Source organism: Microtus ochrogaster, chromosome 6, assembly GCF_000317375.1.
Source record: "Microtus ochrogaster isolate Prairie Vole_2 chromosome 6, MicOch1.0, whole genome shotgun sequence".
Taxonomy (NCBI): domain Eukaryota; kingdom Metazoa; phylum Chordata; class Mammalia; order Rodentia; family Cricetidae; genus Microtus; species Microtus ochrogaster.
In genome coordinates this window covers 59622301-59645283 of record NC_022013.1, presented here as the reverse complement: position 1 = coordinate 59645283, position 22983 = coordinate 59622301, and the positions used below count along the sequence as shown (strand labels likewise).

Here is a 22983-nt window from a genome sequence, read left to right as displayed (position 1 = left end):
GTGCTGTCCTGGAAACCTGGGACCCAGCGCCCTTCCTGAGAAGACACTTTTGCAGCAATGTTCTGTCGCCCAGCAGAGACTTCACCCTCCATGCACTGGTCCTAACTAGGAGCTAGTAGCATTTCCATCAAGGAAACAGATTTCCCTGGAGACCTGTAGGAGAAATCCCGAGCTCCCTGGCCTCCTCCAGCAGGCTCCCCCACACCTCCGCTCACCAAACTCCACTGCGTTACAGTTGGTTAGAAACTCAGGCAGGTAGAAGAATTCAGGGGTCAACTCCCTGACGTCGCTCATGTTCTCCTTGGAGGCAGATTCCCACGTGCTCTTCACACTGTGGAACATTCTATCAGCCACATCAAAGCTTCCGCCCTGTGGGAGGAAGGTAGACGCCATCAGCCACACGTGTGTCTCCCTCTATCCACTCAGCCTCCTAGGAAAGAGCCCTGAAGTCAGGAATGAATTGGCATCTCCATTCTATAGACCAGAAAACTGGCACCCAAAGTGCACTGATTTCCCCAAGGCTATCAAAGCAGTGGATGCCAGAGCTGGGGCCAAGCCCATGGGTACAGCTATAAAGGGTATGTTTTGCTCTGCCCGTCCCTAAGGAAATCGCTGGAACCGGCAGAAACTTGGCCTACTATGTAGACGCAGAAGGTTGAAGAGGACTCAGCTCTTTCTGAGAGAAGAGGATCTGCACAGATCTAAGGCATGTCACCTCTGGGCAACCTGGTAGCCAAGAACTGGGTGGTCCATTTTCTGAGCCAGAGGTATTGATCCATTGTGAGCCATACATCATTTTCTGCACAAAGACAGAACCACTAGGATATCCGGGTCCCCATGAGGTCTCAGCCATAACACACAGCTTCAAGATGTACCCCCACCCGGGTCACTCTGCTCTGCGTTAAAATTAAGAGACGATGTCCACCATCAAATCGAGATGGAAATAGAAATGAAGTGTGGGAAATCTAAATAAATCTGCACCTAATGAGTCGCTCATTGAAATGTATTAAGAGCTTTGTGTATTTAATCTGCAGCCTGAGCCTCACATCGTGGGAGATTGATGTCTTCTCCTGGTCCCATTTTTCCTTTTGCAGCTTTTATAAGTGCTGATGGTAATCTCCTGAGAAACAATATGATTTGGTAATAAAAAGATTACCTGTATTAAATAAAAATAATATATACATAGGAAATATTGTTAGTGCTACAAATCTGGTTAAAGATATTACCACAAAGAAAAATGTTATTTTTTTCACAGCTGTCTAATGCAGTTTAGCAAAAGTAATATCTTTAAAACTTAAGCCTGTATTATTTATAAAGGAAGCAATAACTGATTTTCCTATTTCCTATATTAATAAATGTATTTGCATACATTTGTTTCAAAATTAATGGCTTTTCTCACTTCTGCAATACAAAAGAAAACACCAAATTCCCTAGAAGAAAAAGTGGAGTTGCTTTGTTGCTCGCATTGTGAGTGTGCGGGTTGACATAAACTCCAGCGCCCGCTGGCAGTCAGTCTCAGACAGAACTCGGTTCTTAGGCAAGCAGGCAGAGATGACAAGAGACAGGGCGAGACTGAGGAACACTGAGCTGTGTGGTTCAGCCTTGCAGAGTGACCCTCAGGAAGAAAATCTGCCAAGTGGAGTAAGCAACAACAAAACGTAGTCTGGGAATGGAGAGGAAGAAAGTGATGGGCAAGAGCTCCCCTGCTGAGATCGTCCTCCTTGTCCATCCTGCAGCTGTCCTTGCCTTTCGTGAATAATGTGTATGCAAATGACCAGTGAAGATCAGTAACATAACTGCTCAATGGCAGATGATGTCCTGCGTGCTGCTCAAAGCTGGAAGGCAGTGGAGCCAAGTTAAGGCCACAGAGCTCAGAGACAAAAGGTTCACACACACGATATCACACACATGGAAAATCACCAGCAAAGTATTTTGAATATAGTAGGGATCAGAAGATTATCTGTGGTATCTTACTCATCTATAATATTAAGAAGCGCTCAGCAATACTGAAAGATACAAATCAAAATTATGAGTGAAGCAGTGGAGAAGTGAGGATATGACAAGGGAGTTTCTGAACATCGAGTTAAAACCAAGGAAATGTTGGTCCTTGCGCAAGCACATAGGTTGTAAACGACTTGCCCTGAAAAATAATGCATATTGCTTAAAGCATGCATGCAAAATGCTCCGTTTGCATGAGCCTTAGGTTGCTGGTGTCCCTTTTAGTCATGGCATTCTTAAACCCCTCTCTAGCCTGGGCAGGAAGAGAAGGTCAGAGGGCAAACATTCAATTTTTAGCCCATACTCAGAAGAAACTCAGACCTCACATGTGTTCAAGGACATGTGACTACACATACATTCTTTTCTATTAATATTTTATTTTTCATTATGTATGTACAAATACATACATGATATAGACACATACACACATGTACACACATGTGCATAATGTTCATGCCCACAGAGTCAGAGGCAATAGATTCTACTAGAGCTAGCAGTTGTGAACTGTGAGCATGGGTGCTCAGACTCAAACTCAGGGCTCTTGCAAGAGCAGTACCCACTCGTAACCATGGAGCCATCTCTTCAGCCCCTAGATATCCTTATGGTATATATTGAAACCCTTCCAACAGGGACCAATGCAGACTGGCCCACTCACATCTAGCTAAGGAATTGGATTGGTCCTGGGAGCGGATTGATGACCTATTAGCACTGTGTAGGCATTTTTCTTAATAGTTGAGAAGCATCATGTAAGCAGTACATTTGCTTACTTGGGTCAGCTGATTTCAACGACCATCTGTCCACCAGGCAGTGTGCCATGGTAGAGAATGCTGTGCTCTGGAATTAAGCTGACTCAGGTAAGAATGTCGGTGCTTACTTGAAGGGTGAATAGGAGTTTTTAAAGTTGCTTTAATCGCCTATCCCCTCCTCTGTGAAGCTTCAGTGATTGTTTGGGGTGTGAAATCAATAATATATATGCCTCAGCAAGTATGTATATAAGAAGGCAAGATATACCACCCCCAGGTGGTAAGCTTGGTATAAAGAAAGCAGTATTAAAGGAATGAGCCTTGTATCTTTTTAATAATTTGTATTGAATTGCCTATATGGGTTTTTGACCACACATATATGTCTGTGCACTGTGTTCTTACATTGTTCACAGAGACCAGAGCGGGCATGGATCCCTGGAGCGAAGCTACAACATGTATAAACCACCTCATGGGTGCTAGGAATCGAACTTGGGTCCTCTGAAAGCACAGCCAATGTTCTTAACCACTAAGTCATCCCTCCAGTCCTAGTCCTAGACATGCCTTTTATTCTGTATACTTCAGGGACTGCGATGGGATCCCAGTCTTAAGATTCAACCTCTTAGTAGATGAGGAAGAAAACCTGGGGCTCTCCGAAGGAATAAAGAAAAATGGAGTGGAAAGTATTGGAAACAAAAGGACGAGTTTTGAGAAATAGGCTTCTCCAGTGCCTGGGACGGAGGCAGGAGGGTAGAAAAGGTTAAGACACCTTAGGATGGTGACAGGAAGTAAGAGGGGCATTTCTAGGGCAGGTCATAGTACCAAGTAAAGAGGAAAGAGTGGGCAGGTAAGAGGAAACGAGCTGGGTATCCCATGAGCCTCAGCAAACAGCCCATCTCCGCCTTCTACTCCAAAATATAATGCTATGGGTGACATTTGGGAAGCCCAGGCACTAGTCAGTGCTGCTCTCAACAGGGACTGGTCTGAGCTAGAGCAGCCACCGCTCTCCTTCCCATAGGACGAGACCTTTCTCTTAAGCAAGTACCCCAAAGCATGTTGACATCCATGCCTCTTACTGTGAGTCAAGCCAAGCTTCCATCCTCATCAGTTAGGGGTTGAAAAAGATGGGGAGATGGCAGCTCGAATATTCAACTACCAAGGAGAAAGTCTAGGGCCAGTTATCTGGGCTCATCAACTCTACCAGTGCCTTTTCCAGTGCCCCTAGATAAAGTCATATATTCAAATTATTTCATACTAGAGACCCTGAAATTCTTGTAGGTCATAGTTTAGGACCTTGGAAATCCCATGTTTTCAAGTCCTGATGATATGTTTCAAGTGTGACTGGAGGTTTTCTGGTTCAGCAATATCCTAACTATGTACAAAGTATTGGGTACCAAGGGCAAGGTACTTGGTTGGGGGCCGGAGCCTAACCTGGAAGCTGTGATGACATCAGGTAGGAGGCACAGAGGCAGTGCTCACTGACACAGGCTCTCTGTCCTCCTCATGTTACTGTGACCGTGGTACCTACCTGAAGCTGGGAGGTCACAGCACAGGCTGAGTATACTCCAGGATTCTTAGTTCCCTGCAGTCAGCAATGCCTAGCACAAAGTTCTGCCATCCCTCCATCTCACCATCATGCCTCAGGTAGTTTGGAAAACCCTTCCCCCGCTGCTGGTAACAGCTGACTTCACGGGGGTGGGACTTAATTAGCACAGTGTTTTATTTTCACTTCTTATTAAATACAGCAGCTGCCGCCACACTGTGTCCTTGCTGGGAACAGGCTGCCTTGCTGGGCACCACCCAGGCGAGATCTCATCTTAAGCCTGAGAATATACAGCACTTTTGCTAGGATAGAAACACAGACCAGGGCTAAGGTCTCACAGCAGGGGTGTAGCTTCACAATGACTTGGCTTTCAGGAGGCTCATAGATCCTGGATCACCACAGACAAGGCTCATGAGAACTACAGAACACTGGGATTGTCATTAAGATGGGGTACCAGCCACTTGCCCTAAACACAGTGGTCCATCCCTCCCTGAGAAGGAGTGAACCATAGAACGCATGACCATGACAAGTCTGGTCACAGTCTACATACATCCCACCTGCTCACACCACACACAACACCCACATCTACAGTTGGAAGACTGTATCTGAGGGATGGATCCACACTTAAAGTCGAAACCATAGACAGGAAATATTTTAATAGATCATGTCTGTCTCAAGTGTATGGACTTTTTCTTCCCACAGTTCACTGAACCATATAGTATCACAACTGCTTATAGGACATTTGTACTGGAGTGGACATTGTAAATAATCTAGAGGTAGTTTAAAGGATATGGGAGGATGTATAGGTTCTATGCAAACACGATGCCCTTTTATATAAGTCACCTGAGCATCCTCTGACTGCAGTATGGGAGAAGGGGCCTGGAACCAACCTCATGGGTGAGCAATTATTCAATATCTTCTAGACTATAAAAATCTATCATTGTATTGACAACTTTGAGTAGAAAGAGAAACACATCAATACTAAAGAGCATCAATTCTAAAAATGGGCCTAAACGTAGTAGCGTTTAACCACAGGGGCGTAAGGCGCCTCTCCCAGAGTCAGGACACAGTCCACTGAAGTCCTGAAACTGTGGAAATCCTGGTGCTGTCCCCACACTGGGCCAGCACATGCTAAGTCTGTAGAGAGCACAGTGTCCCGTGTCAGCCTGTCAGCAGCTCAGCAGGTCACACGAGCTGTGTCACACGAGCACACAGTGTGTGGCAGACAATGTGCTCCGTGGCACACTACTCTGGCACTTCATACCATCGAGCTCTATGCTTAAAAATAGCTACAGGGTAGTTACCACGTGATAGGCACTTTGCCACAATGAGAAAGCTTAAACTTTTTAGTGGTGATTGTAAGGTACTTGGCATCATCTGGAAATGTGTTCCAGACTAGTGCTGTTATGAAATGGACTTCAGAAGCTGTATCTTACCCTCCATCTTTATCTCATGAATAAGGAAACCAAATCCAGAGAAATGCAATGGTCTCTTCCACATCAGAGGGCAGAGCCAGGACACAGGGCCCTGGGGCCCCAGTGACTCACTCACATTAGCAGGTGAATGGCAGTCTGCTCAGCTCAGAAGGGAGAGCATGCTGATCCTCAAAGCTCAGAGCCCCAGCGTCCTGCAAAAGCAGGAGGCCTCTCTGAAGGCATCCTGGAACCTCCCATTCTCCACCCTCCAACTCATCCACAGCCAACAACCAGATCCTCTGGTGGGTGAGACCACAAGGAAGGAGACAATGTCACCATGAAGGAGGGCAGGCAAAAGTCTCCTGAGAAGAGACAGGCTTGCCCCTAGGAGGCAGATGAGATGAAACAAAGATGCCAGAACATTCCTTCTGAGATCTGGTGAGGCCCAGGGAGGATTCTCTCACAGATGTTACTCATCCACTGAAGAACTAAAACTGTTGTTGTTTTGTTCTAGAATAAGACAAAAGATGTCTGGTTCTTCAGGGCAGTGATGAACAACTGGAAATTCACTGGTCCAGAACAAAGGGTTTACACAGGGAGCCCAAATGATTACAATTTGGATGAACCAATCTATCAAAAGACAAACTTGAGCCAGAAAAAACTAAGAGTCACACTTGAGATTCCCAGTGCGGTCACACTAACAATTGCTCAGGTGCCTCCTCCTAAATACATAAAAAGTTGGCTCTGGTCATCTCACCAGGCTAGACCATCCCAAATAGTTGGAACTAACTAGTTATTATTGAAGCAAACTGGCTATAGAGAGCTCACACCAATGATTAGCATCATTACCCAGATATTCTTGTAGGCTTCGCAGAACCTGTTTAATCTGGCTCAGTCTGCTCTTGGATGCTTTATTGTAGTCTAGGCTGCTTTAAAGTAGTTTAAGCCAGAGGAGACCAGCTTGGACAAGTTCAGTTCTGCTCAGATCAGATCTGTTGATCACAGAGGGAAGAGGGGAAGTAGTCATGGCTGACCACCAGAAGTGCCAGGGGCTGGCGTGAGGCTTCCACGCAAACACTAGCAGCTTTCCTTATGCTTTTTCATTTGCTCTTCTGAATGATCCAGTGATCTGTGCAAAACAAACCCCATTTCCAGAGGCACAAACCCTCATTTCCAGAGGTAACATAACACGTGCGATATCTGTGTCTATTAAGTGGACGCTTTGTAAGTCTCAGAGCACAGCCTGTTCCCATTCCACTCCATCTCTTCCCTGTGAGGAAAGACCCTTAGCAACAAGTCGAGCTGGGACCTCTGCCTTTACTGCATCTGGCGCGAAGGCCAAAGGGAAGCTGTGAAAGCATCCTGAACATTTGACGGCTTCGGCTCCCTGGCTGGGAAGCAGCAGCAGAATCCATCATTATCATCAACAGCAGTGATCATCATTTCTTGTGGATTAATGAGCAACATCTGGAAGAGGTTCCTGGCATGGGGTAGAGCTCTGGGACCATTCATTCTCCAAACTAAACTTACTTAAGATGCTTGTTGCCTGAGAAAGGCCCAGGGGGAGCACACTTATTATTTCTGAGTGGATTTCCAGAGATACGGGGGTTATACAAAGTCTAGACAAACCACACAGTCAGGGAAAGGGGGATGTGTGCCAAGAAACAAACGATGTGAGGGGCTCACTCCTTACTGGAGAAGATGCCTGGCCTTGCCTTTCCATTCTTTCCCAGGGATTAGGTGCATGTCAGTGCCAGCTAAGGGTGAGTCTTGTCTCTCAGGGTCATGTATTTTGGGTGAGCCAAACTCACAGTTTCTGGGACACTAAAACTTCTCCGAGATAAGGTTCATGTGCTAGCGTGAGGTCATGTGTGCTCAGTGGGCCCATGATCATGAGGCCCATGGCTTTCTCTCACAGGACCATTGCAAGGTGGTGATCATGTCAGCCATGATCTTGTAGTGCATTCTCCCTGCAGTGAGCTCAGCCGGCTGTCTCAGGCTGGGCTACCTGACAGCATTCCACATTTCCACAGCTCTGCCTCTGGATGGGATCCTTGGGTGCAGGATTTCAGGGGAAGGTTTCATGGGAAGGGAGACAAAGCACTCAAAGATCTCAGCACTGTCCCAGTGGTGCCCACGAGGGACTCTGACTTTGAAATTCTGCAACCAGGATCCCAGCACTGGCTCATCTCCAGCTCCTCCAGGACTGCCAGATGAAACAAGACAGGCGACCCAGATAACTTAACTCTCAGAGAAGCAGCAGATAAGTTTGCAGTGTGTCCTTGCCTAAGTGGAAGTCGCTGACTATCCAGAAGCAGACTTGGTTGGGTATCTGCTTCTCATTTGTGGAACCTGCCAACCCTAGGCTGGGAAGGTAGCCATTGTTAGCTTATGGATGGGTTCTGAGATAGCTGGTTTTGTTGTTTGTTTGTTTTTAGTTCAGATAATTGATTTGTTCCATGGAGCCTTTCATTTGTGGTTAGCACAGATCTCTGCATTTTGATGGCCATTGTCCCTTTTCTTTATTGATCTTTGATGGCGACATTTTTAGTCTTAGCAATTTTTACTTTTCTTTTTCACTCTATCTTATTTGTATTAAATTTTCGCATTTTTTTCATAAGAAATTTTCTTATTCCCTGCTCTTTGGGGCATTTTTTTTTTTTTTTTAGTCAGATGTGCGAGTACTGAGAATAAAAAGCCGTCTTCCTACAAGTGTAGGCACCAAGTTAAGGTTTGGGTTTTTGGAGAGGAGGCACCCTCCTTACCCAAGCCTGAGACTCTGCGTGTACATGCCCTTGCATTCAGGAATAAACGATCATAGCTCACCTGTAAGGAGCAGAAGGCCTGCGTGAAGGGTGGCATCCGGACCAAGTAGGAAGCAACAATGATGGCCGAGGAGTAGTGGGTGTAGTAATGGCACTGGACGGTCATGTCGCCTACAACAAAAGGACACGCTTGAGGTGGCTGCCCACCAGAAAGCAGCAGACAGGCTTCCTTGTGCTTGAGAAGAGCATTTTAAATTGCATTTATTGAAACTCAGTAGGCAAGCAGACGTAAGGAGAAGCATGGAGGCACTAACGGCTCAGATGGCCTACGAATATGGCAAGGACTGTAAAGGTGATGTATGGATTGCCAAGTTTGAGGACTGAGCTCTAGAGCCGGTCAACGGTGGACTCTATCATTGAAAGGTGAGCAAGTTGCTTAAACTCAGAGTTTCTTTTCTCTGCGCTTTGGAAAGAACTGTGCCAGACAGAAACACTAGATGAGTGCAGTGTCCCTCTAACTTTCCTACCACCAGATGTGAAGTTGCCAGCTCTCAGCATATTTTTTTTCCATCCAGGATGGTCATAAAAATCACCCAGGCTGTGCCTTACTACACACTTTTTTTTAAAGATTTCTTTTTATTTTATGCTTATGGATGTTTTATTTTTATCGAAGTGAATCACATACATGCACTGCCCACACGGGCCAGGAGAGGGCATTGGATCCCCTGGAACTGCAGTGAGAGATGGCTAAAAGTAGCCTTGTGGGTGCTGGGAACCAAACTGGAATTCTCTGCAAGAACAGGAAGTGCTCTTAACTGGTGAGCCATCTCTCCAGTCCCCTTAGCTAACAAGGTCTTCCAGGCGATTCTCCCATTCAATCACAATGCTAATGGCTGGATTCAAGAATTCTTTATAAACATAATCACTGGTGAACTGTGCAACCAACAAAGTTACTGACCTTTTCAAGAAGTTGAGAACAGTACTGCACACACACACTCATATATACCTGTGCACATTCACACACACACACACACACACACACACACACACACACACACACACACACACAGCCAAAATTAAGCAGGTATGTACCCACCTTCAATCTTTTCAACTTCTTTAAACCTCTGGGTAAATTTCAACTTCCTTTCCTTGGTCTGAGCCCCCATTGGCTTCGAAAGATCCCGGAAAGTCTTGGGATTTGTCAAGTTCAACATCTAGAAGGCAGAAGTGCAGCTGAGTTAACTCCCCCAGTCCCCTGGTGCTCCAGGAGCCACGCTCTTTAGTTTTATGGCTCCCTTTATTGGTTTATTGTCATTTGGTCTGAACCCCTGTGGTGATTAGCTAGCTACCTGGAGTTTTATGGCCCTGAAGCCAGTGATCCACAAAGACTTAATAGGGCAGAGATGGGAAGTGAGAGGAGGGAAGAAGGATTCAAGTCAAGCCTGTTCCTAGATGACCCAAATCAGAATGTGACCACCAGGCTCTGAAAGAGACTTTCAAAAGAATTCCCATGGCCTGTAAGACTTATAACTGTTGCCAGTACTAAACAATTTGCTGCAATAGTTCAGGGGCCTGCTTTGAGTCAAATTGATTTTTATAAAAAGCTAGAGGTCATGGGACTGCTGGGGGAGGAGGAGATGAAAGGAACATGTTCATTTTTTTTGAGGTCCACTATCTTTTGGACAATTAAAGCATGTAATGCTGGCCCTGCTCCTTGTAGAACCCAGCCGTGGCAAGTTCAATAGAGGCCCGATTCTCAGTAGTTTACCCTTAGATAATACCTGGTTCCAAGAAAGATCACAAACTGAGACCACCCAGGCACCACCTAGGAACAGACCATCTAAAGAAAATCCCTAATGTTCCAACCATTATAGACAGGATCATCTGCTAGCACACACCCATCGCTTTTCATCAGGACACCTCTAGACAAATGTCAGCCAATCAGAGGTCCTGAATCTTAGAAATCCCTCACCCCTACCTTCGCTATTATAAAAACCTAACCCAAATTGAGTTCGGGGCTCTCCTACCATTCCAATACGTTAGACACATGGAGAGTCCGAGTTTGCAAACTTGTGTAAGAATAAAGGCTCTTTGCTTTTACATGCAGGACTTGGTTTCCTAGTTAGTTTTGGGGGACTCTGTGATCTGGACATAACACTCCTGACCTTGAGAACTCACTTCAGTGGGGATGGGAAGGACTTCAGTGTCTTCGGAGACTTGCTCTGTGTGTTGAGGGACAGTGGGGACACTAAGTATCCCTGGACTTAGACATTCACAAATCTCTTTTCACAGTCCCTTGAAAGAGGGACAGTGCTGTCACAGCTGCAAAAGCGGGCAGAAAGCAGTCCCAGACAAAAGGGAAGCAGCCCCCCTCTCAGTTTCCAGGCAGTGGTTCACAGCTGCCAGAGCTCCAAATTTCCCCAAGTTCCCAGATGTTCAGGAGAAATCCCCCAAGTGCGTGTGTCAGTGTGTGTGAGTGTGTATCTGAGTGTGTGCATGAATGTGGGCATCTGTGGGTATATGAGTGTATGTGCGTGTGTGCAAGTGTGTGTATGTGTGTGTTGCATGTATGTGGTGTAGGCTTGCAAGTGTCCAGGTGCCCATGCCCTCAGGTGTGAAGGTGGAGGGTAGAAGAAGATCTTCACTGAACCAGAGGCTCACGGCTCTGGCAAAGCTGGCTAGCTAACATCTCTGGGATTATAGGACACCCAGCCATGCCCAGCTTTGTACATGGGTGCTAAGATTCAAACTCAGACACCCATACTTGTGCAGAAAGTGCTCTAATCCACTGAGCTATCTCCGTGATCCCCACCCCCAATCTCCCAATTTTTAAACATAGGAAAATAATCATAATTTTAAGCGCCAGGTATGTATTAAACAGCGAATATTTACAAACACTGCTTTGCAAGCTTGGTTTGATTCTTGAATTTGAAGGTTCCTATTTGTAAGGCCTTGGCTTCAGGTGGACCATTAGTGTGAGAAAAAACAAGGGGTGGCCTGGTGAGAAGACGTTGCTGCCTTCACTGTCTGAAGTGGAGATGGGAAGCCACGGGACACAAAGGCTTCCATCCTCCAAACCCGAGACTCTTCCACATAAGCATCCATAGGCAGAATCGGTCAGGGCGGGTCAGGCTGTTCTAACCCATGACTCACGAACTTCTGTTTTTTACACACACTCAACACATCCCCTGATAAACAGAGTATCAGGGCCCAGACCTACTTCATGACCACACACACACACACACACACACACACACACACACACACACACACACACCACTCAAATCTTGCTGTGAGGGATTCCCCCTCCTGACTCCTGCGTGCTGAGATCCAGGAATGGAGGCCAAGAGAGATGAGTGGTCTGATCTTGCCATGAGCCTCCCTGCCCTTTGGCATGTCTTTATTCAGGGGCTGGAGTGGAGCTCAGATTCCACAGACACACTAGGCAGAATGGGTTACTGTCTTTTCCTTTTCATTTCTCTGCCTCAGACCCCTTTTCCCTCTCTCTGTACTTATGGATTCTAGGAAGGAAGCCCATGAAGAGGCCCTCTGTGAATGCAGCATCTTCAGTGCTGACCCAGGAGATAGGCTACAGTTTCCTTCAGAGGTGACAGGAAGTGCACCGAGGCTCATGCCATCCATGTGCTGTTTAACATAATCCCACTCGTGGTGATAATCTCACTGGATCTGTGGCAGGAACCCAGGTAAAGATTGCCATGGCTTCAGAAGAGCCTTGCAGCCTTAAGGCCCAGGGAACTGAAGCACACGGTAAGGCTCTGTGTGCTCATGATAGGGACAGAAAATCCCTGGAGCCCTGGGGCCTATCCTGAAGAATACCTTACCTCTGAGGTGTAGTCAGCAAGGACCCAGGGAAACACAGGATATTGCATGTAGTCGTTGTAGGTCCTTCCAGCCAGGGTGTTGAGGTACATGAGGTATTCAAAATTGCTGAGCTCCCTTTTCTGTCAGAAGAGACAAAAGGGGACAAGTCTAACACATCTGATAGCCATCTGAGGCTATGGAGATCTAACACTGAGGCCCCAACAGGAAGCCTAGACTGCAGGAGAATAAGCAGGTGGCACCTAAGCTCTCTGCCCACATCTTACACAGGAGCCAGCACCATGGCAGGCTAGCACCCGCTGATCTCAGTGTGAAAGGAAGTGAGCATATTTAGGAAGCTAGACTAGCCAAAGAAGAAGTAGACCAACAATCCAAAGCAAAGAGTATGGCTTTCTTTGGGACACTCAAATGCTGACCGAATGCCAGCACAAATGCTAGTGATGAACTCATTGCTGACCCTCTCACCGTTAGAAAAATGAGCTAAAAGATGGTAGCTACAAAGAAAGGAGTCCTCACTGGTCTGCCTCTGGTGCTCTGGGAAGAGCTTTCCCTGTTTGTCTTTATCAGGGAAACACACAGGGCTCTCCGGCTTAAGCTGAACATGCACAGACAGAGGTACGGGCTCCGTGCGGAAGGATGTGCAGTACTGACCTCTTTGGGGTCTCTTCTGCACTGAGAGCTCCAGACTGTGACTCATTTGTGCTGGAGCCATGCATATCTCCTAAGAAGTGACTTGCCCGACACCCCCCTCTCCCCAGCATGTGCATGTGCGCACATCCTCAAGGAAGGGAGGATAGATACACATAGAGATGCCTATATATCCTAAAAGGATGGATACATAGAGGCGCCTATACATACTCCGCTTCCTACTCCAGTGCTCAGAGGCTAATCTTCCATCCCTGAGATCTTGTCAGAGAAAGAGCTGGAATTTAGCAAATTTAAAACACAAACTTCCTTCTGAAGTACATGGCACAGCTCCTCTTAACAGATCTGGGTCCTTTCTGCTTATGCAGGCTGTCCCCCCACCACCACTACCACCGGGGAATGGCTATACCTGCCACTTGTGCAGCATGGTCCTGTCGAAGCCCGGGTTTCTCCTGTGGTACAGAAAAACATAGTGTGACCAAATGTTCTAACACATGACCTTGAATATGGGAGATAGGGTTTCCTGGGGATTTGGGAGGCCAGGGGATTCTGGAAATCCCCAGACTTCCACAAACATGTGACAGCTGTCAGAGGCCAGCCCAGATCAATCTTATTCTGGGTGGGCTCATCTTGCTTACCCTGCCGACTGAGGTTAGTTTTTCACAGCCACCATCACTATACACAGCACACACATTCTAGAACATACTGCTATCAAGTGTAACCCAACAGGTCTCCAGACCTCATTCACTGTCTCTCCTGGTTCTCATGGCTTCATATGACTTAGCCTCCCTGGCCCCACACATTTTCTTGGATGCCAAATATAAATATGGATGCGACTCAGGAAAAAAAATGTGAACATCATGAGGGGAACTATACAACATAGGTCTTCAAGCTACTGCTTGAACCTAACAAGCTTAATTAACAACTTCTAGTTGTGTTGGCACAGAGAGCGTTTTCCCATACATATGTCTGATCAGACATGGACTCGGGTCACATGCACAAGTTCCCCCACCTCACGTGTTCAACGAGGCTCCTAGAGACGCACTCACGTTGCCCTGGGTTTGTGTCGCAGCCTCAGGACTGTGCCACACGGGTGGGTTTACAGCTGCGCCACTACTAGGTAAGGAATATTTTGAGCTTTGTTACACCTTGTCAAACCCTTCTCTTATGCTTCTCTGCAACTAAGACACACAGAGCCAAGGAAAGTGAGAACAGTGGTTGGCCCAGCTCGAAGAGTGGATTGAAAAGTGCATCAAAGCACAATGTTGAGAAAGGTGTGGGAAAGGAGCCCTGTCCCTTGCCACTCAGCAAGACTTGTAAAGCTCAATTCTTCAGCCTCATTGTTGTCCCTTCCTTCCTTTGCCACCTGTTTTCCTTCATGCCATAGCCGTGAGAGTTCTATTCCACTCAAGATCAATTCTCTGCTCAAGATACTCCACTAAGCCCAAACCACATCATATCTCCTCAGACTGCCCATATTCTTAGGAATTGTTCATAAATGGCAACCCCCACACATGCTATCTGTCATGCGAGGCCTTCCAGGACTGCCTCCCTCCCACACCTCAGCTCGAACAGGCCTGGATGCCAACAAATCCCTGGCAGAGACAGCACTAAAGCCTTAGATTCACAAAGATGAGGTAGGTGATAGAGCATTTTCTTTAATTTTGCCTAATACAAAGAGACTAAATGTTGTAACTGTAATTCTTGCCTGATAACTGTTTTGTTATATGCAATTTTATAATGTTAAAGTTAAAATCTTCCTTTTAATTAGAAAAGGGGAAATGATGTGGGATGTCCTTCTGTATTTGTTTGCTTTTGGTTAATGAATAAAACTGTTTAGGCCAATGACTTAGCAGAGTAAAGCTAGGCAGGACGTTCAAACAAAGATATAGAGAGTAGGCAGAGTGGAGGAGACACCATGTAGCAGCCAAAGGAGAAGGAGATCCAAACATTACTGGTAAATCACGAGCCTCACGGTAAAATATAAACTAATAGAAATGGGCTAATTTAAAGAGAGAGAGCTAGTAATAGCCCGAGCCATTGGCCAAACAATTGTAACTGACATTAAACCTCTGAGTGGTTATTTAGGAACAGGTTGGCAGAGAGAAACCGGTATGGGGAGGGGGGGGGACGGACCAGCAGGACAGGGATATTGGAACAATACAGCATCTCATTATTTTCCCGTTAGAGCCCCACCACTGCAGCATCTGCCATGAACACCCACCCCTCTGCATTCAGTTTCTTTCCTTGATAGATTTTCTACAAGGGAGCAACTCCCGGGCTAGAATTCACCTCTTCTATGTGGTCCATTTTTTTCTCCAGGAAAACCACCAACACTCTGGGGCAGACCATTCTCAGGTTTACTGACGAAGCAGCAGAGCCTTGTGTGAAGCCTCTTTTGGTTGTCAGGGTTCTATCTCTGATCCCGCCCTCACCCCCTAACCTGCCTTCACCTCCTCCTGGAGGACAGTTTCATTGAGGGCTGTGAAAGGGGGCAGAGCTAGGCTGGCAACAGTGAGGGGTTGCTACTTGGAACCCTCAGGAACATTCCAGAGCCATAAGCACGGGACCAGATATGCTGAAGCCCTTCTAAGCTTACTTTTTATTTTTTATTTTAGAATATGAAAGAAGAGTGAGAATTTGAGGTAAAATTTGGTCTTTCAGAGTTCAGGAAATAGAGGAGCCTCTGCCATCATTTCTTTCAGAAAACATTCTAGAATTCTGCTGGCCTTTGTGAGGTTTCTCTCAAGTGGAATGATGCTAGAGAAAAGAAGGCCTTCCCTAGTCCACAGCCCCAGATCACCGGCTATGAGCTCCAAGGAAGGTCCACCACTCCTGCTCCCATCGTAGAAGAACACCATTACCAATGGTGATAAGACATCTAGCCAAAAGTGAGCTCTCCTTTTAAACATATTATTTCTCAATAATGTATCAGAAAAATAAGTCTATCTCTTGAAATAGTCCATGGCACTGTTATCCATACCTGGTGATTGATAAAAACCATTTCTTCAATTGATAAAACTGCACTGTCCATCATAATAAGATGTGTTTGGGAGTAAATACGATGTCAGATGTGGCTCCTGACTTTCTAAAGCTGTCCTGAGTTTCAGGAGAGGCGGTGATGGGAAGACATTTGGCTTCACTGAGAGTCGTTCTGCCCCATTTGACTAAGATATATGGATACCCGGACCATCTGAACCTTTCTTAGCTTGTACTTCCTAAACACTAGTTGGACTTACATAGGAGTGTGGTGATCAAACGTGAGCATCAGTGTGGATAAGGCTGGAGCAGGAGTGGGCGCAGCATCCCCCATGGGTGTGATGGTAACAGATATTGGCATTTGTCAAGAATGGTGGCTTGACTGTTTTATGCTCCAGAAGGAAGAGGAGTGTGGTGGCCAGAGGGGGACCTGCTTTTTGATGAAGACCTGCTCTGTTCTGCCCATCCCTTCTAGGTGATTCTGGAATAATGTATAACCTGTTCTTTCAACCCAGTTGGCTCCCACAGTTCACTGGGAGTCTGAATGGAGTTACTAGGCATGAGTCTGGGCCCCTGGGCAGCTTGAAACTGAGTTTAGAAGAACAGAAGTTCTCAGTTGAAGCTGTTAAAGATGAGAGAGTATGACCTTGTCTAGGCTGAGGGTGGTGTAGCTTGGTCCCCACAGAAGACAGCCCATCTATCACCTCTCCATCTCTAGGCATCAATATTCACTTTCTTCTAGATGACTTTCAAAGATGAAAAAGCAATGTCTCATGAGCTGCATGTTGGATCCACTTCAAATTCTCCCTTCTTTATTCTGAAGGGATTTCCAATGGGGCTTTCTTCATTTGTGATCACATGTTACCTTGGGGGCCTTCCAGACCCCAAGGGCCATAAAGATCAATCTTGTTTCATGGCTATGCTTAGACTCTGATGGCCTGGGATAGGTCCACTAGATTAGCATCCCAACAGCACTTGGAAGCCAATCTTCTGGAAGGGTGAATGGTACCCCAGCTGTATTCCAAGAACTTACATCTCCTTGTAGGGCTCGACAGAGCTCCCTAGAGTTGGGCCTTCAAAGGTGGTGGTTAGTTCCCAGAACAAGCTTTCTGCCATTTACTTGACTGCCTGGAATCTATATCCTCTCCTCCCAAGATGGAATCTGGAGTCTCTCCCAAGCTTCAACCCTAGATCTAGTCCCAACTTGGAAGATATTCAAGGAAAGCCCAAAGTTTAACATGGGCTTCTGCCTCAAAGAAAAAACATCTTCATGCCCAACTCCTTCTATGCTGCTTTGTCTTTTAGTAAACAGTTGGAAAGACACGATAGGATAGGTTAGCAGGGAGCTAGGAGATCCAATACGATGGGTTAGCAGGGAGCTGGGAGATCCTATAGGATGGGTTAGCAGGGAGCTGGGAGATCCGATAGGATGGATTAGCAGGGAGCTGGGAGATCCCATAGGATGGGTTAGCAGGGAGCTGGGAGGTCCGATAGGATGGGTTAGCAGGGAGCTGAGAGATCCCATAGGATGGGTTAGCAGGGAGCTGAGAGATCTGATTCTCAATCACCTAGAAAAAAAAAAAGCCAATCCACAATGAAGAAGATTTACTAATGTCAGCAACTGGAACTATATCTCTATATCTCTGCTGGTGGATTTGTTGTGTGCCCCAGGACAGGGGAGCCTGTGTCCTGCCCAGTTCTTAGCCTGGTAAGGTTCTCTGTGCCAAATGATGCTAGGGACAGTGTCTACCATGAGCAGTCACCTACCAAGAAGCCAAGAGGCTGGCATTGGAAATCTAATTCCCAAGTTGTCTTGCTGTTTGAACCCCAGAAGCAAATTCAGGTTAACCTGAACCCCAGTTTTCATATTCAGGTAACAGATCAATAGAAATCAATGAGGAGAACTCAGCATAGTGGTTCATGCATGTAGACCTGCCATGGGGAAGGCAGAGGTAAGAAGATCACAGAGTTTGAGGCTATCCTGGGCTACAGAGTTAGATTCTGCCTTTAAAAAAAGAAAACAGAAAAGAAGAAAGAAAAAAGAAAAAAAATCCACAAGAAGACATATTTTTTTTTTCAGACTAGAGACCTTTGCTCTGATTCATGGATCTTTCTTTTACGGCTTCTCTGCTCCCTCCTGAGCCCTCCTTAGCACACACACCTTGCATATAGTTCTAGACTTAATGATAGGATGTCATGGCTGTCTGGCCTGCTCCAGATCAGAGGGATGTCTCACCTATTGTCTGATTTCCCACTACAGCCCACTTCCTCATCATAAACGAAGGCAATGCCTATTTCACTGCATCTACAACATCTAGCTGCCAGAATTACTCCTGGTTTCCCTTTCCGTAAGAATTTATGTATCAGTACTTTAAAGAGGTTTTTCTTTATATATATTCTTTTATGTAAAATTATTGATTTTCGGTTTTAATTTATCTTAATTTCATGACTTTTAAATTATGTTTTCTTACTTAAATATTCATATATGTATTCAGATTATATTCAGATTATAAATATACCATGCAGTAAAATTTTGAGTATTTTAAATTTTTTCTAATTGTATTTGTAATTTAGTTAAATCATTTATTGTGTAGATTCAATAAAGTATTTTATATTATCTTTATCTTTAGGCTAAAATATAAAATAGTATTATCATGACATCAAGATCTTTACTTAATGGTGAATTTTTATTTTTAAATTAAAATTAGTTCAGTTTGCTTCTCTATACAAAATTTTTCATTGTTTGGATCAATTACAGATCAATTTTAAACTATTTTACTTAATTGCTAGCCATTCTATTTGTTTTCTAAATCATGTTCAGTTAGAGGAATTAACACTACAATAATAATTTTATTTCTCCATGTTATTCCTACAATGTCATTTTCTTACTTGCAGAATGATGCTAATATTTGTTGTTTGACTGATTTTCTTAAATACGAGAAATTTGATCTAAAGCAGAGGTTCTTAACCTGTGGATCACAACCCCTTTGGGGTCAAACAACCCTTTCACAGGGATCGCCTAAGACCATCAGGAAACACAGATATTTACATTACGATTCATGACAGTAGCAAAGTTACAGTAGCTATGGAAATAATTTTATGGTTGGGGGTCACTACAACACAAGAAACTGTATTAAAGGGTCGCAGCGTTAGGAAGGTTGAAAATCACTGAGCTAAAGAAAAACACAAGTTCTCAAACAAAGCCAATACACAGGCAGGTATTTGAACTGCAGCTGTGCTCACGGCTGGTGTCAACGTGACATCATCCAGGTCAGGCTTGACTTAGTGCATTAGTTCAAGATACAGATCCCAGCGACAGTACAGCAACGTTGGCTGAGAACAGCTACCAGACAGAAAGTGGTTGTGTGTGACCTCATGAGCACTGGGGTTGCTTTGCTCCAGTCGGGTGAAACAAAGTTACAAGAGAAGTCAATAAATTCAAGTAAATAAACATTGAAAGGACAGCCCTCCCCCAACAGAAGAGCAGAAAAACCCACAAATACATGGGAAATAAGAAGGAACTCGAACGATAGCTCGTGGGGCTAAAGGCTACTGAAGATGGCTTCCCTTAAAGGGTGCCATGTGGGCTGTTCAGTGTTGCTGGGGCTGTTGCCATGGAAAGTCTCTTCCTTGGAAACTCTCGCCACCCTGCTGCTTGAAGCTGGGGAAAACACACAGAGATCAAGTTTCCTCTCCCTGGGAGATTAGTAAATTACCTCAGCCTTTGCCTTTGCCTTTCCCTGTATAGGCTGGGTCAAGAGTATGCTAATTAACTCCAAGTCCCAAGACCCTTGTTGCCTGGTGACAAAGTTGCACAGTGGAGGAGCACTAGGAGGAAAGGCAGGTAAGGTTTGCTCCCTGGTGGCCCGTACCTGCTCATCTGCCTCAAATCGGCTTCTCTCTGCTCTCAGTAAATAGCTCGCAAATGCCTGCTCTCCCGGCTGCCTCTTTACAGAGCCCAGACACCAACTAATGCATTATTTAGGGAAGGAGGCCACACACCCTGAGCCCTGGCCAGGACAAACAGCTAGTTGGGGATACAGGCCGGTTTTCAGGTGTCTGGAGCCATGGGCAAGCTTGGCAAGGGAGACACGGAGCCACACTTTGGTTCTTCCTAAAAGCTGGGTCTCTCTGGGCATGTGTTGCTGGCCCAGGGCAGGCAGAGGTAACAAACATGCAGGCTCGGAAAGGGCAAGAGACTTGTACAAAGTCACATACAGAGAGGAGCGGAGGAGTGACTGGTGCTGGTAAGAAAGATACATTGTCCTAGGGTTTGAGTGTCAGCCTCCAGAGCAGAAGGGAGGGGCTGAGAAAGCCCCTTGTCCGGCAGAGTCCTGGAGTGCCCAAGCTTGTCTATTGGCTAGTCAATGCTAGTGCTTGGTGCCACTAGCTTCTCCGTGGGTCTCCACAGGGTCTCTTGGGACTGGGAGGGGGAGAACTTCATACACTGCCCCCTTTCTGTTGGCAGAGTGGCCGAAAAGTGAAAGCCAGGTGATCTTTCCAGGTACCTTTTCCTGTGCCTACCGAACCCAAGGTGCGTAAGTGAAGCGGCCCCTCATCCTGGCAGGTGACCCACTGCGATAGCCACCTCAGGTTATCACCAGTTTGATCCTCCGCCAACTGTTTCTCAGCTCTCTCTCAGCCTCAGGTAACGAGACTTGTCTAATACCGGTGGCTAGGTGTGTGAGGCACACATGCCTTTAAGCCAGGAGGATAGACCTTGGCCTGAGCAGGAAAAACATTTCCGCATCACTTAGTTAAGCTCCCTCCAGCTCCTAGGAAAGGTAATGAATGCATCAGGAGTTTGCCTGCTGGCTCGGAAAGCCAAATACATTGCAGTTCACTGTAAAGTCAAACTTCTATTGGCAATCAGAAGCTAGGTTCACAGCACGAGGAAACAAAGGATGCTGGCTCTAAGTTAGGGGTGTGTGGCTGATAAAGGACAGGCTGTCAATCAAGCCTGGAGGTTTCTTCCTGTCTCCTCAGCAGCCAGTCATTCCTAGCTAGACTCAGGCAGGCCTGCTCCTAAGCAGGTACCCACCTCTCGCACATACTAAGTGTCCTTTGTGCCACATGCCTTTTGCACCCTGAGATCTTTCCACCGCCTGTAAATGTAAAGAAATTCAGTCTAGGAAAGCGTGACTCATCCCCAAAGTCCCATCTTAGCAGGAAGTGGGTAGCCACAGCCTTAGTCCTCCACCTCTCTCTTCCATGTGCCAGGCCCCGTCCACACTCTGTTCTTCCCTTGTCTCCATCTCTTCATTCTCTTTTCTTCAAGATGCTCTCACAACTCCCTTAACAGCCCAGACTTCCCCCAGCTCTCAGGACATCTGTCCTGGAGGCACCCCTCTCCCTGGGCTCTTCTTCCTCCAGTCTTCTCATGTCATGTCTGCTAAGCCTTCAACAGAGCAAATGCCGCCTTCCTAGAGAGGACTTCTCAGCCTCCTCTGAGATTAGCCATCCCCATACACCAATATCTGCAGCCTAACTCCAGCCCTCTCTTTTCCACAATCACTTCTATCTTCTGCATAGCATTTACACCATTGGAAATGGCCCTGGGTTTCTTGACTTGATTGCTCAGCAAGTGGGAAATTCATGAAAACCACAACACTGTCTGTCTTAGTCATTCACTTCCTGTCTCCTGACCTGACCTATAGCACAACCCCAATAAAAACCGATGCAGGGATGGATGAACAAATGAATGAGTGAGTGAATTATTTGCTTGCACTATAGAGAACTCTGGAGATTAAAAGCAGTAAAGACATCTGTAAATTGATTTTATATTCTTGTATTGCTGGTGATAGTAACAGTGCGCGTTTAAAAGTTGCAGTGGTTTCATTCGGGAGTCTGCAAAGACTGTTCCCCAAACCTACACCTGACATAACAGACCAGTGATAGTGTCCAGGGTTGCTGGTGGGAGGAAGGAGATGAATGGCACTGCCAGGTTAATAGTCCACAGGAGCTAACATTACTGAGTACCCACCATAGTCCTTGGCATATACAAATCACTGTATGGCCTTCCTACCTTCGTTATTTTCCTTCCTTCCTTCCTTCCTTCCTTCCTTCCTTCCTTCCTTCCTTCCTCCCTCCCTCCATCCCTCTCTTTCTTCCTTCCTTCCTTTCTTTCTTTTTAACAAATTACAGTTTACTGATTCCAGACATGTTACATGGCCAGAGCTGACAATGACAGTTCCTATTGTCCTGCGCCACAGTGTTCTCATATACACCTGGAAAGGGACAGACCACATGGCCCCCGTATGTGAGAGATCTGAGAAGTTGCCCTCACTAAACACAGTAGTGATAGTTGACATGAGTCTTGGTAACAGTCATGTCTGTCCAAAATCAGCAGGAAGGGCCACTCACATGCCTAACATCTTAAGAGTCTTGCTCTTACACACGTACAGAGACACACACACACAGACACACATGCATACAAATGCACGCACATACATACACACACATGCACACACAAATACATGCCCATGCAGATACACATTTTAAACAGAGTAGAAAAGTGACCAAAATTCGTGGAACATGAAAAACAAATGTCATATTTGTGAGTGTATGTGAACTTTTCCATATACATTGCAGAGAATCCAGAAACTGCTGATGGCAATACTGTACTCTCTAGAGCGTATGATTGTTGCTGCTGGCTGCTTTTTCCATTGCTACTTCTCTGTGTGTGTGTGTGTGTGTGTGTGTACGTACTCATAATAGCACTGGGCTCATATGGACATTTAATACTTTCTTGCTAACATATCTTAAACATCTTCACTTTGGGGAAAAAAGGGTTTTGCTTTGTTTTATATTTGATTCATTCTGTGACCATACAGTAATTATTCACCAATCATCTTTTATTTGACATTTTAGCTGCTTTTAACTATTTCGTATGCAGGAGTTCTATCTTTGTTTCCTAAAGAGGGGATTTTAGAAACAGCTCCCTCCATTCCCAACGGCTGGGTGCATCTCTCCTGTTCTCTGCACCATCTCTTCACTCCATCCCCGTAGGCCATCTCTCCTGTTCTCTGCACCATCTCTTCACTCCATCCCCGTAGGCC

At 45.8% G+C, this 22983-nt stretch overlaps 2 protein-coding genes across 3 annotated transcripts in view; one reads left to right on the top strand and one right to left on the bottom strand.

The window, feature by feature from the left end:
* The window catches only part of Wdfy4 (WDFY family member 4), a 205184-nt gene that overhangs the window by 19234 nt on the left and 162967 nt on the right, over positions 1 to 22983 (bottom strand). The window contains exons 46-50 of the mRNA XM_005348671.3: positions 13356 to 13398; positions 12304 to 12423; positions 9558 to 9675; positions 8523 to 8632; positions 216 to 369 (exon numbers count right to left, since the gene is read on the bottom strand). Coding sequence (XP_005348728.1) covers positions 216 to 369; positions 8523 to 8632; positions 9558 to 9675; positions 12304 to 12423; positions 13356 to 13398 — 545 coding nt within the window. The remainder of the gene's footprint in view (positions 1 to 215; positions 370 to 8522; positions 8633 to 9557; positions 9676 to 12303; positions 12424 to 13355; positions 13399 to 22983) is intronic.
* Positions 19726 to 22983, top strand: part of Lrrc18 (leucine rich repeat containing 18) — a 17694-nt gene continuing 14436 nt past the window's right edge. The window contains exons 1-2 of one of the 2 annotated variants that reach the window (XM_005348640.3): positions 19726 to 19769; positions 20394 to 20459. The gene's annotated coding sequence lies outside the window, so the exon portion shown is untranslated. The remainder of the gene's footprint in view (positions 19770 to 20393; positions 20460 to 22983) is intronic. The other variant, XM_013346818.2, reaches the window with a different exon arrangement.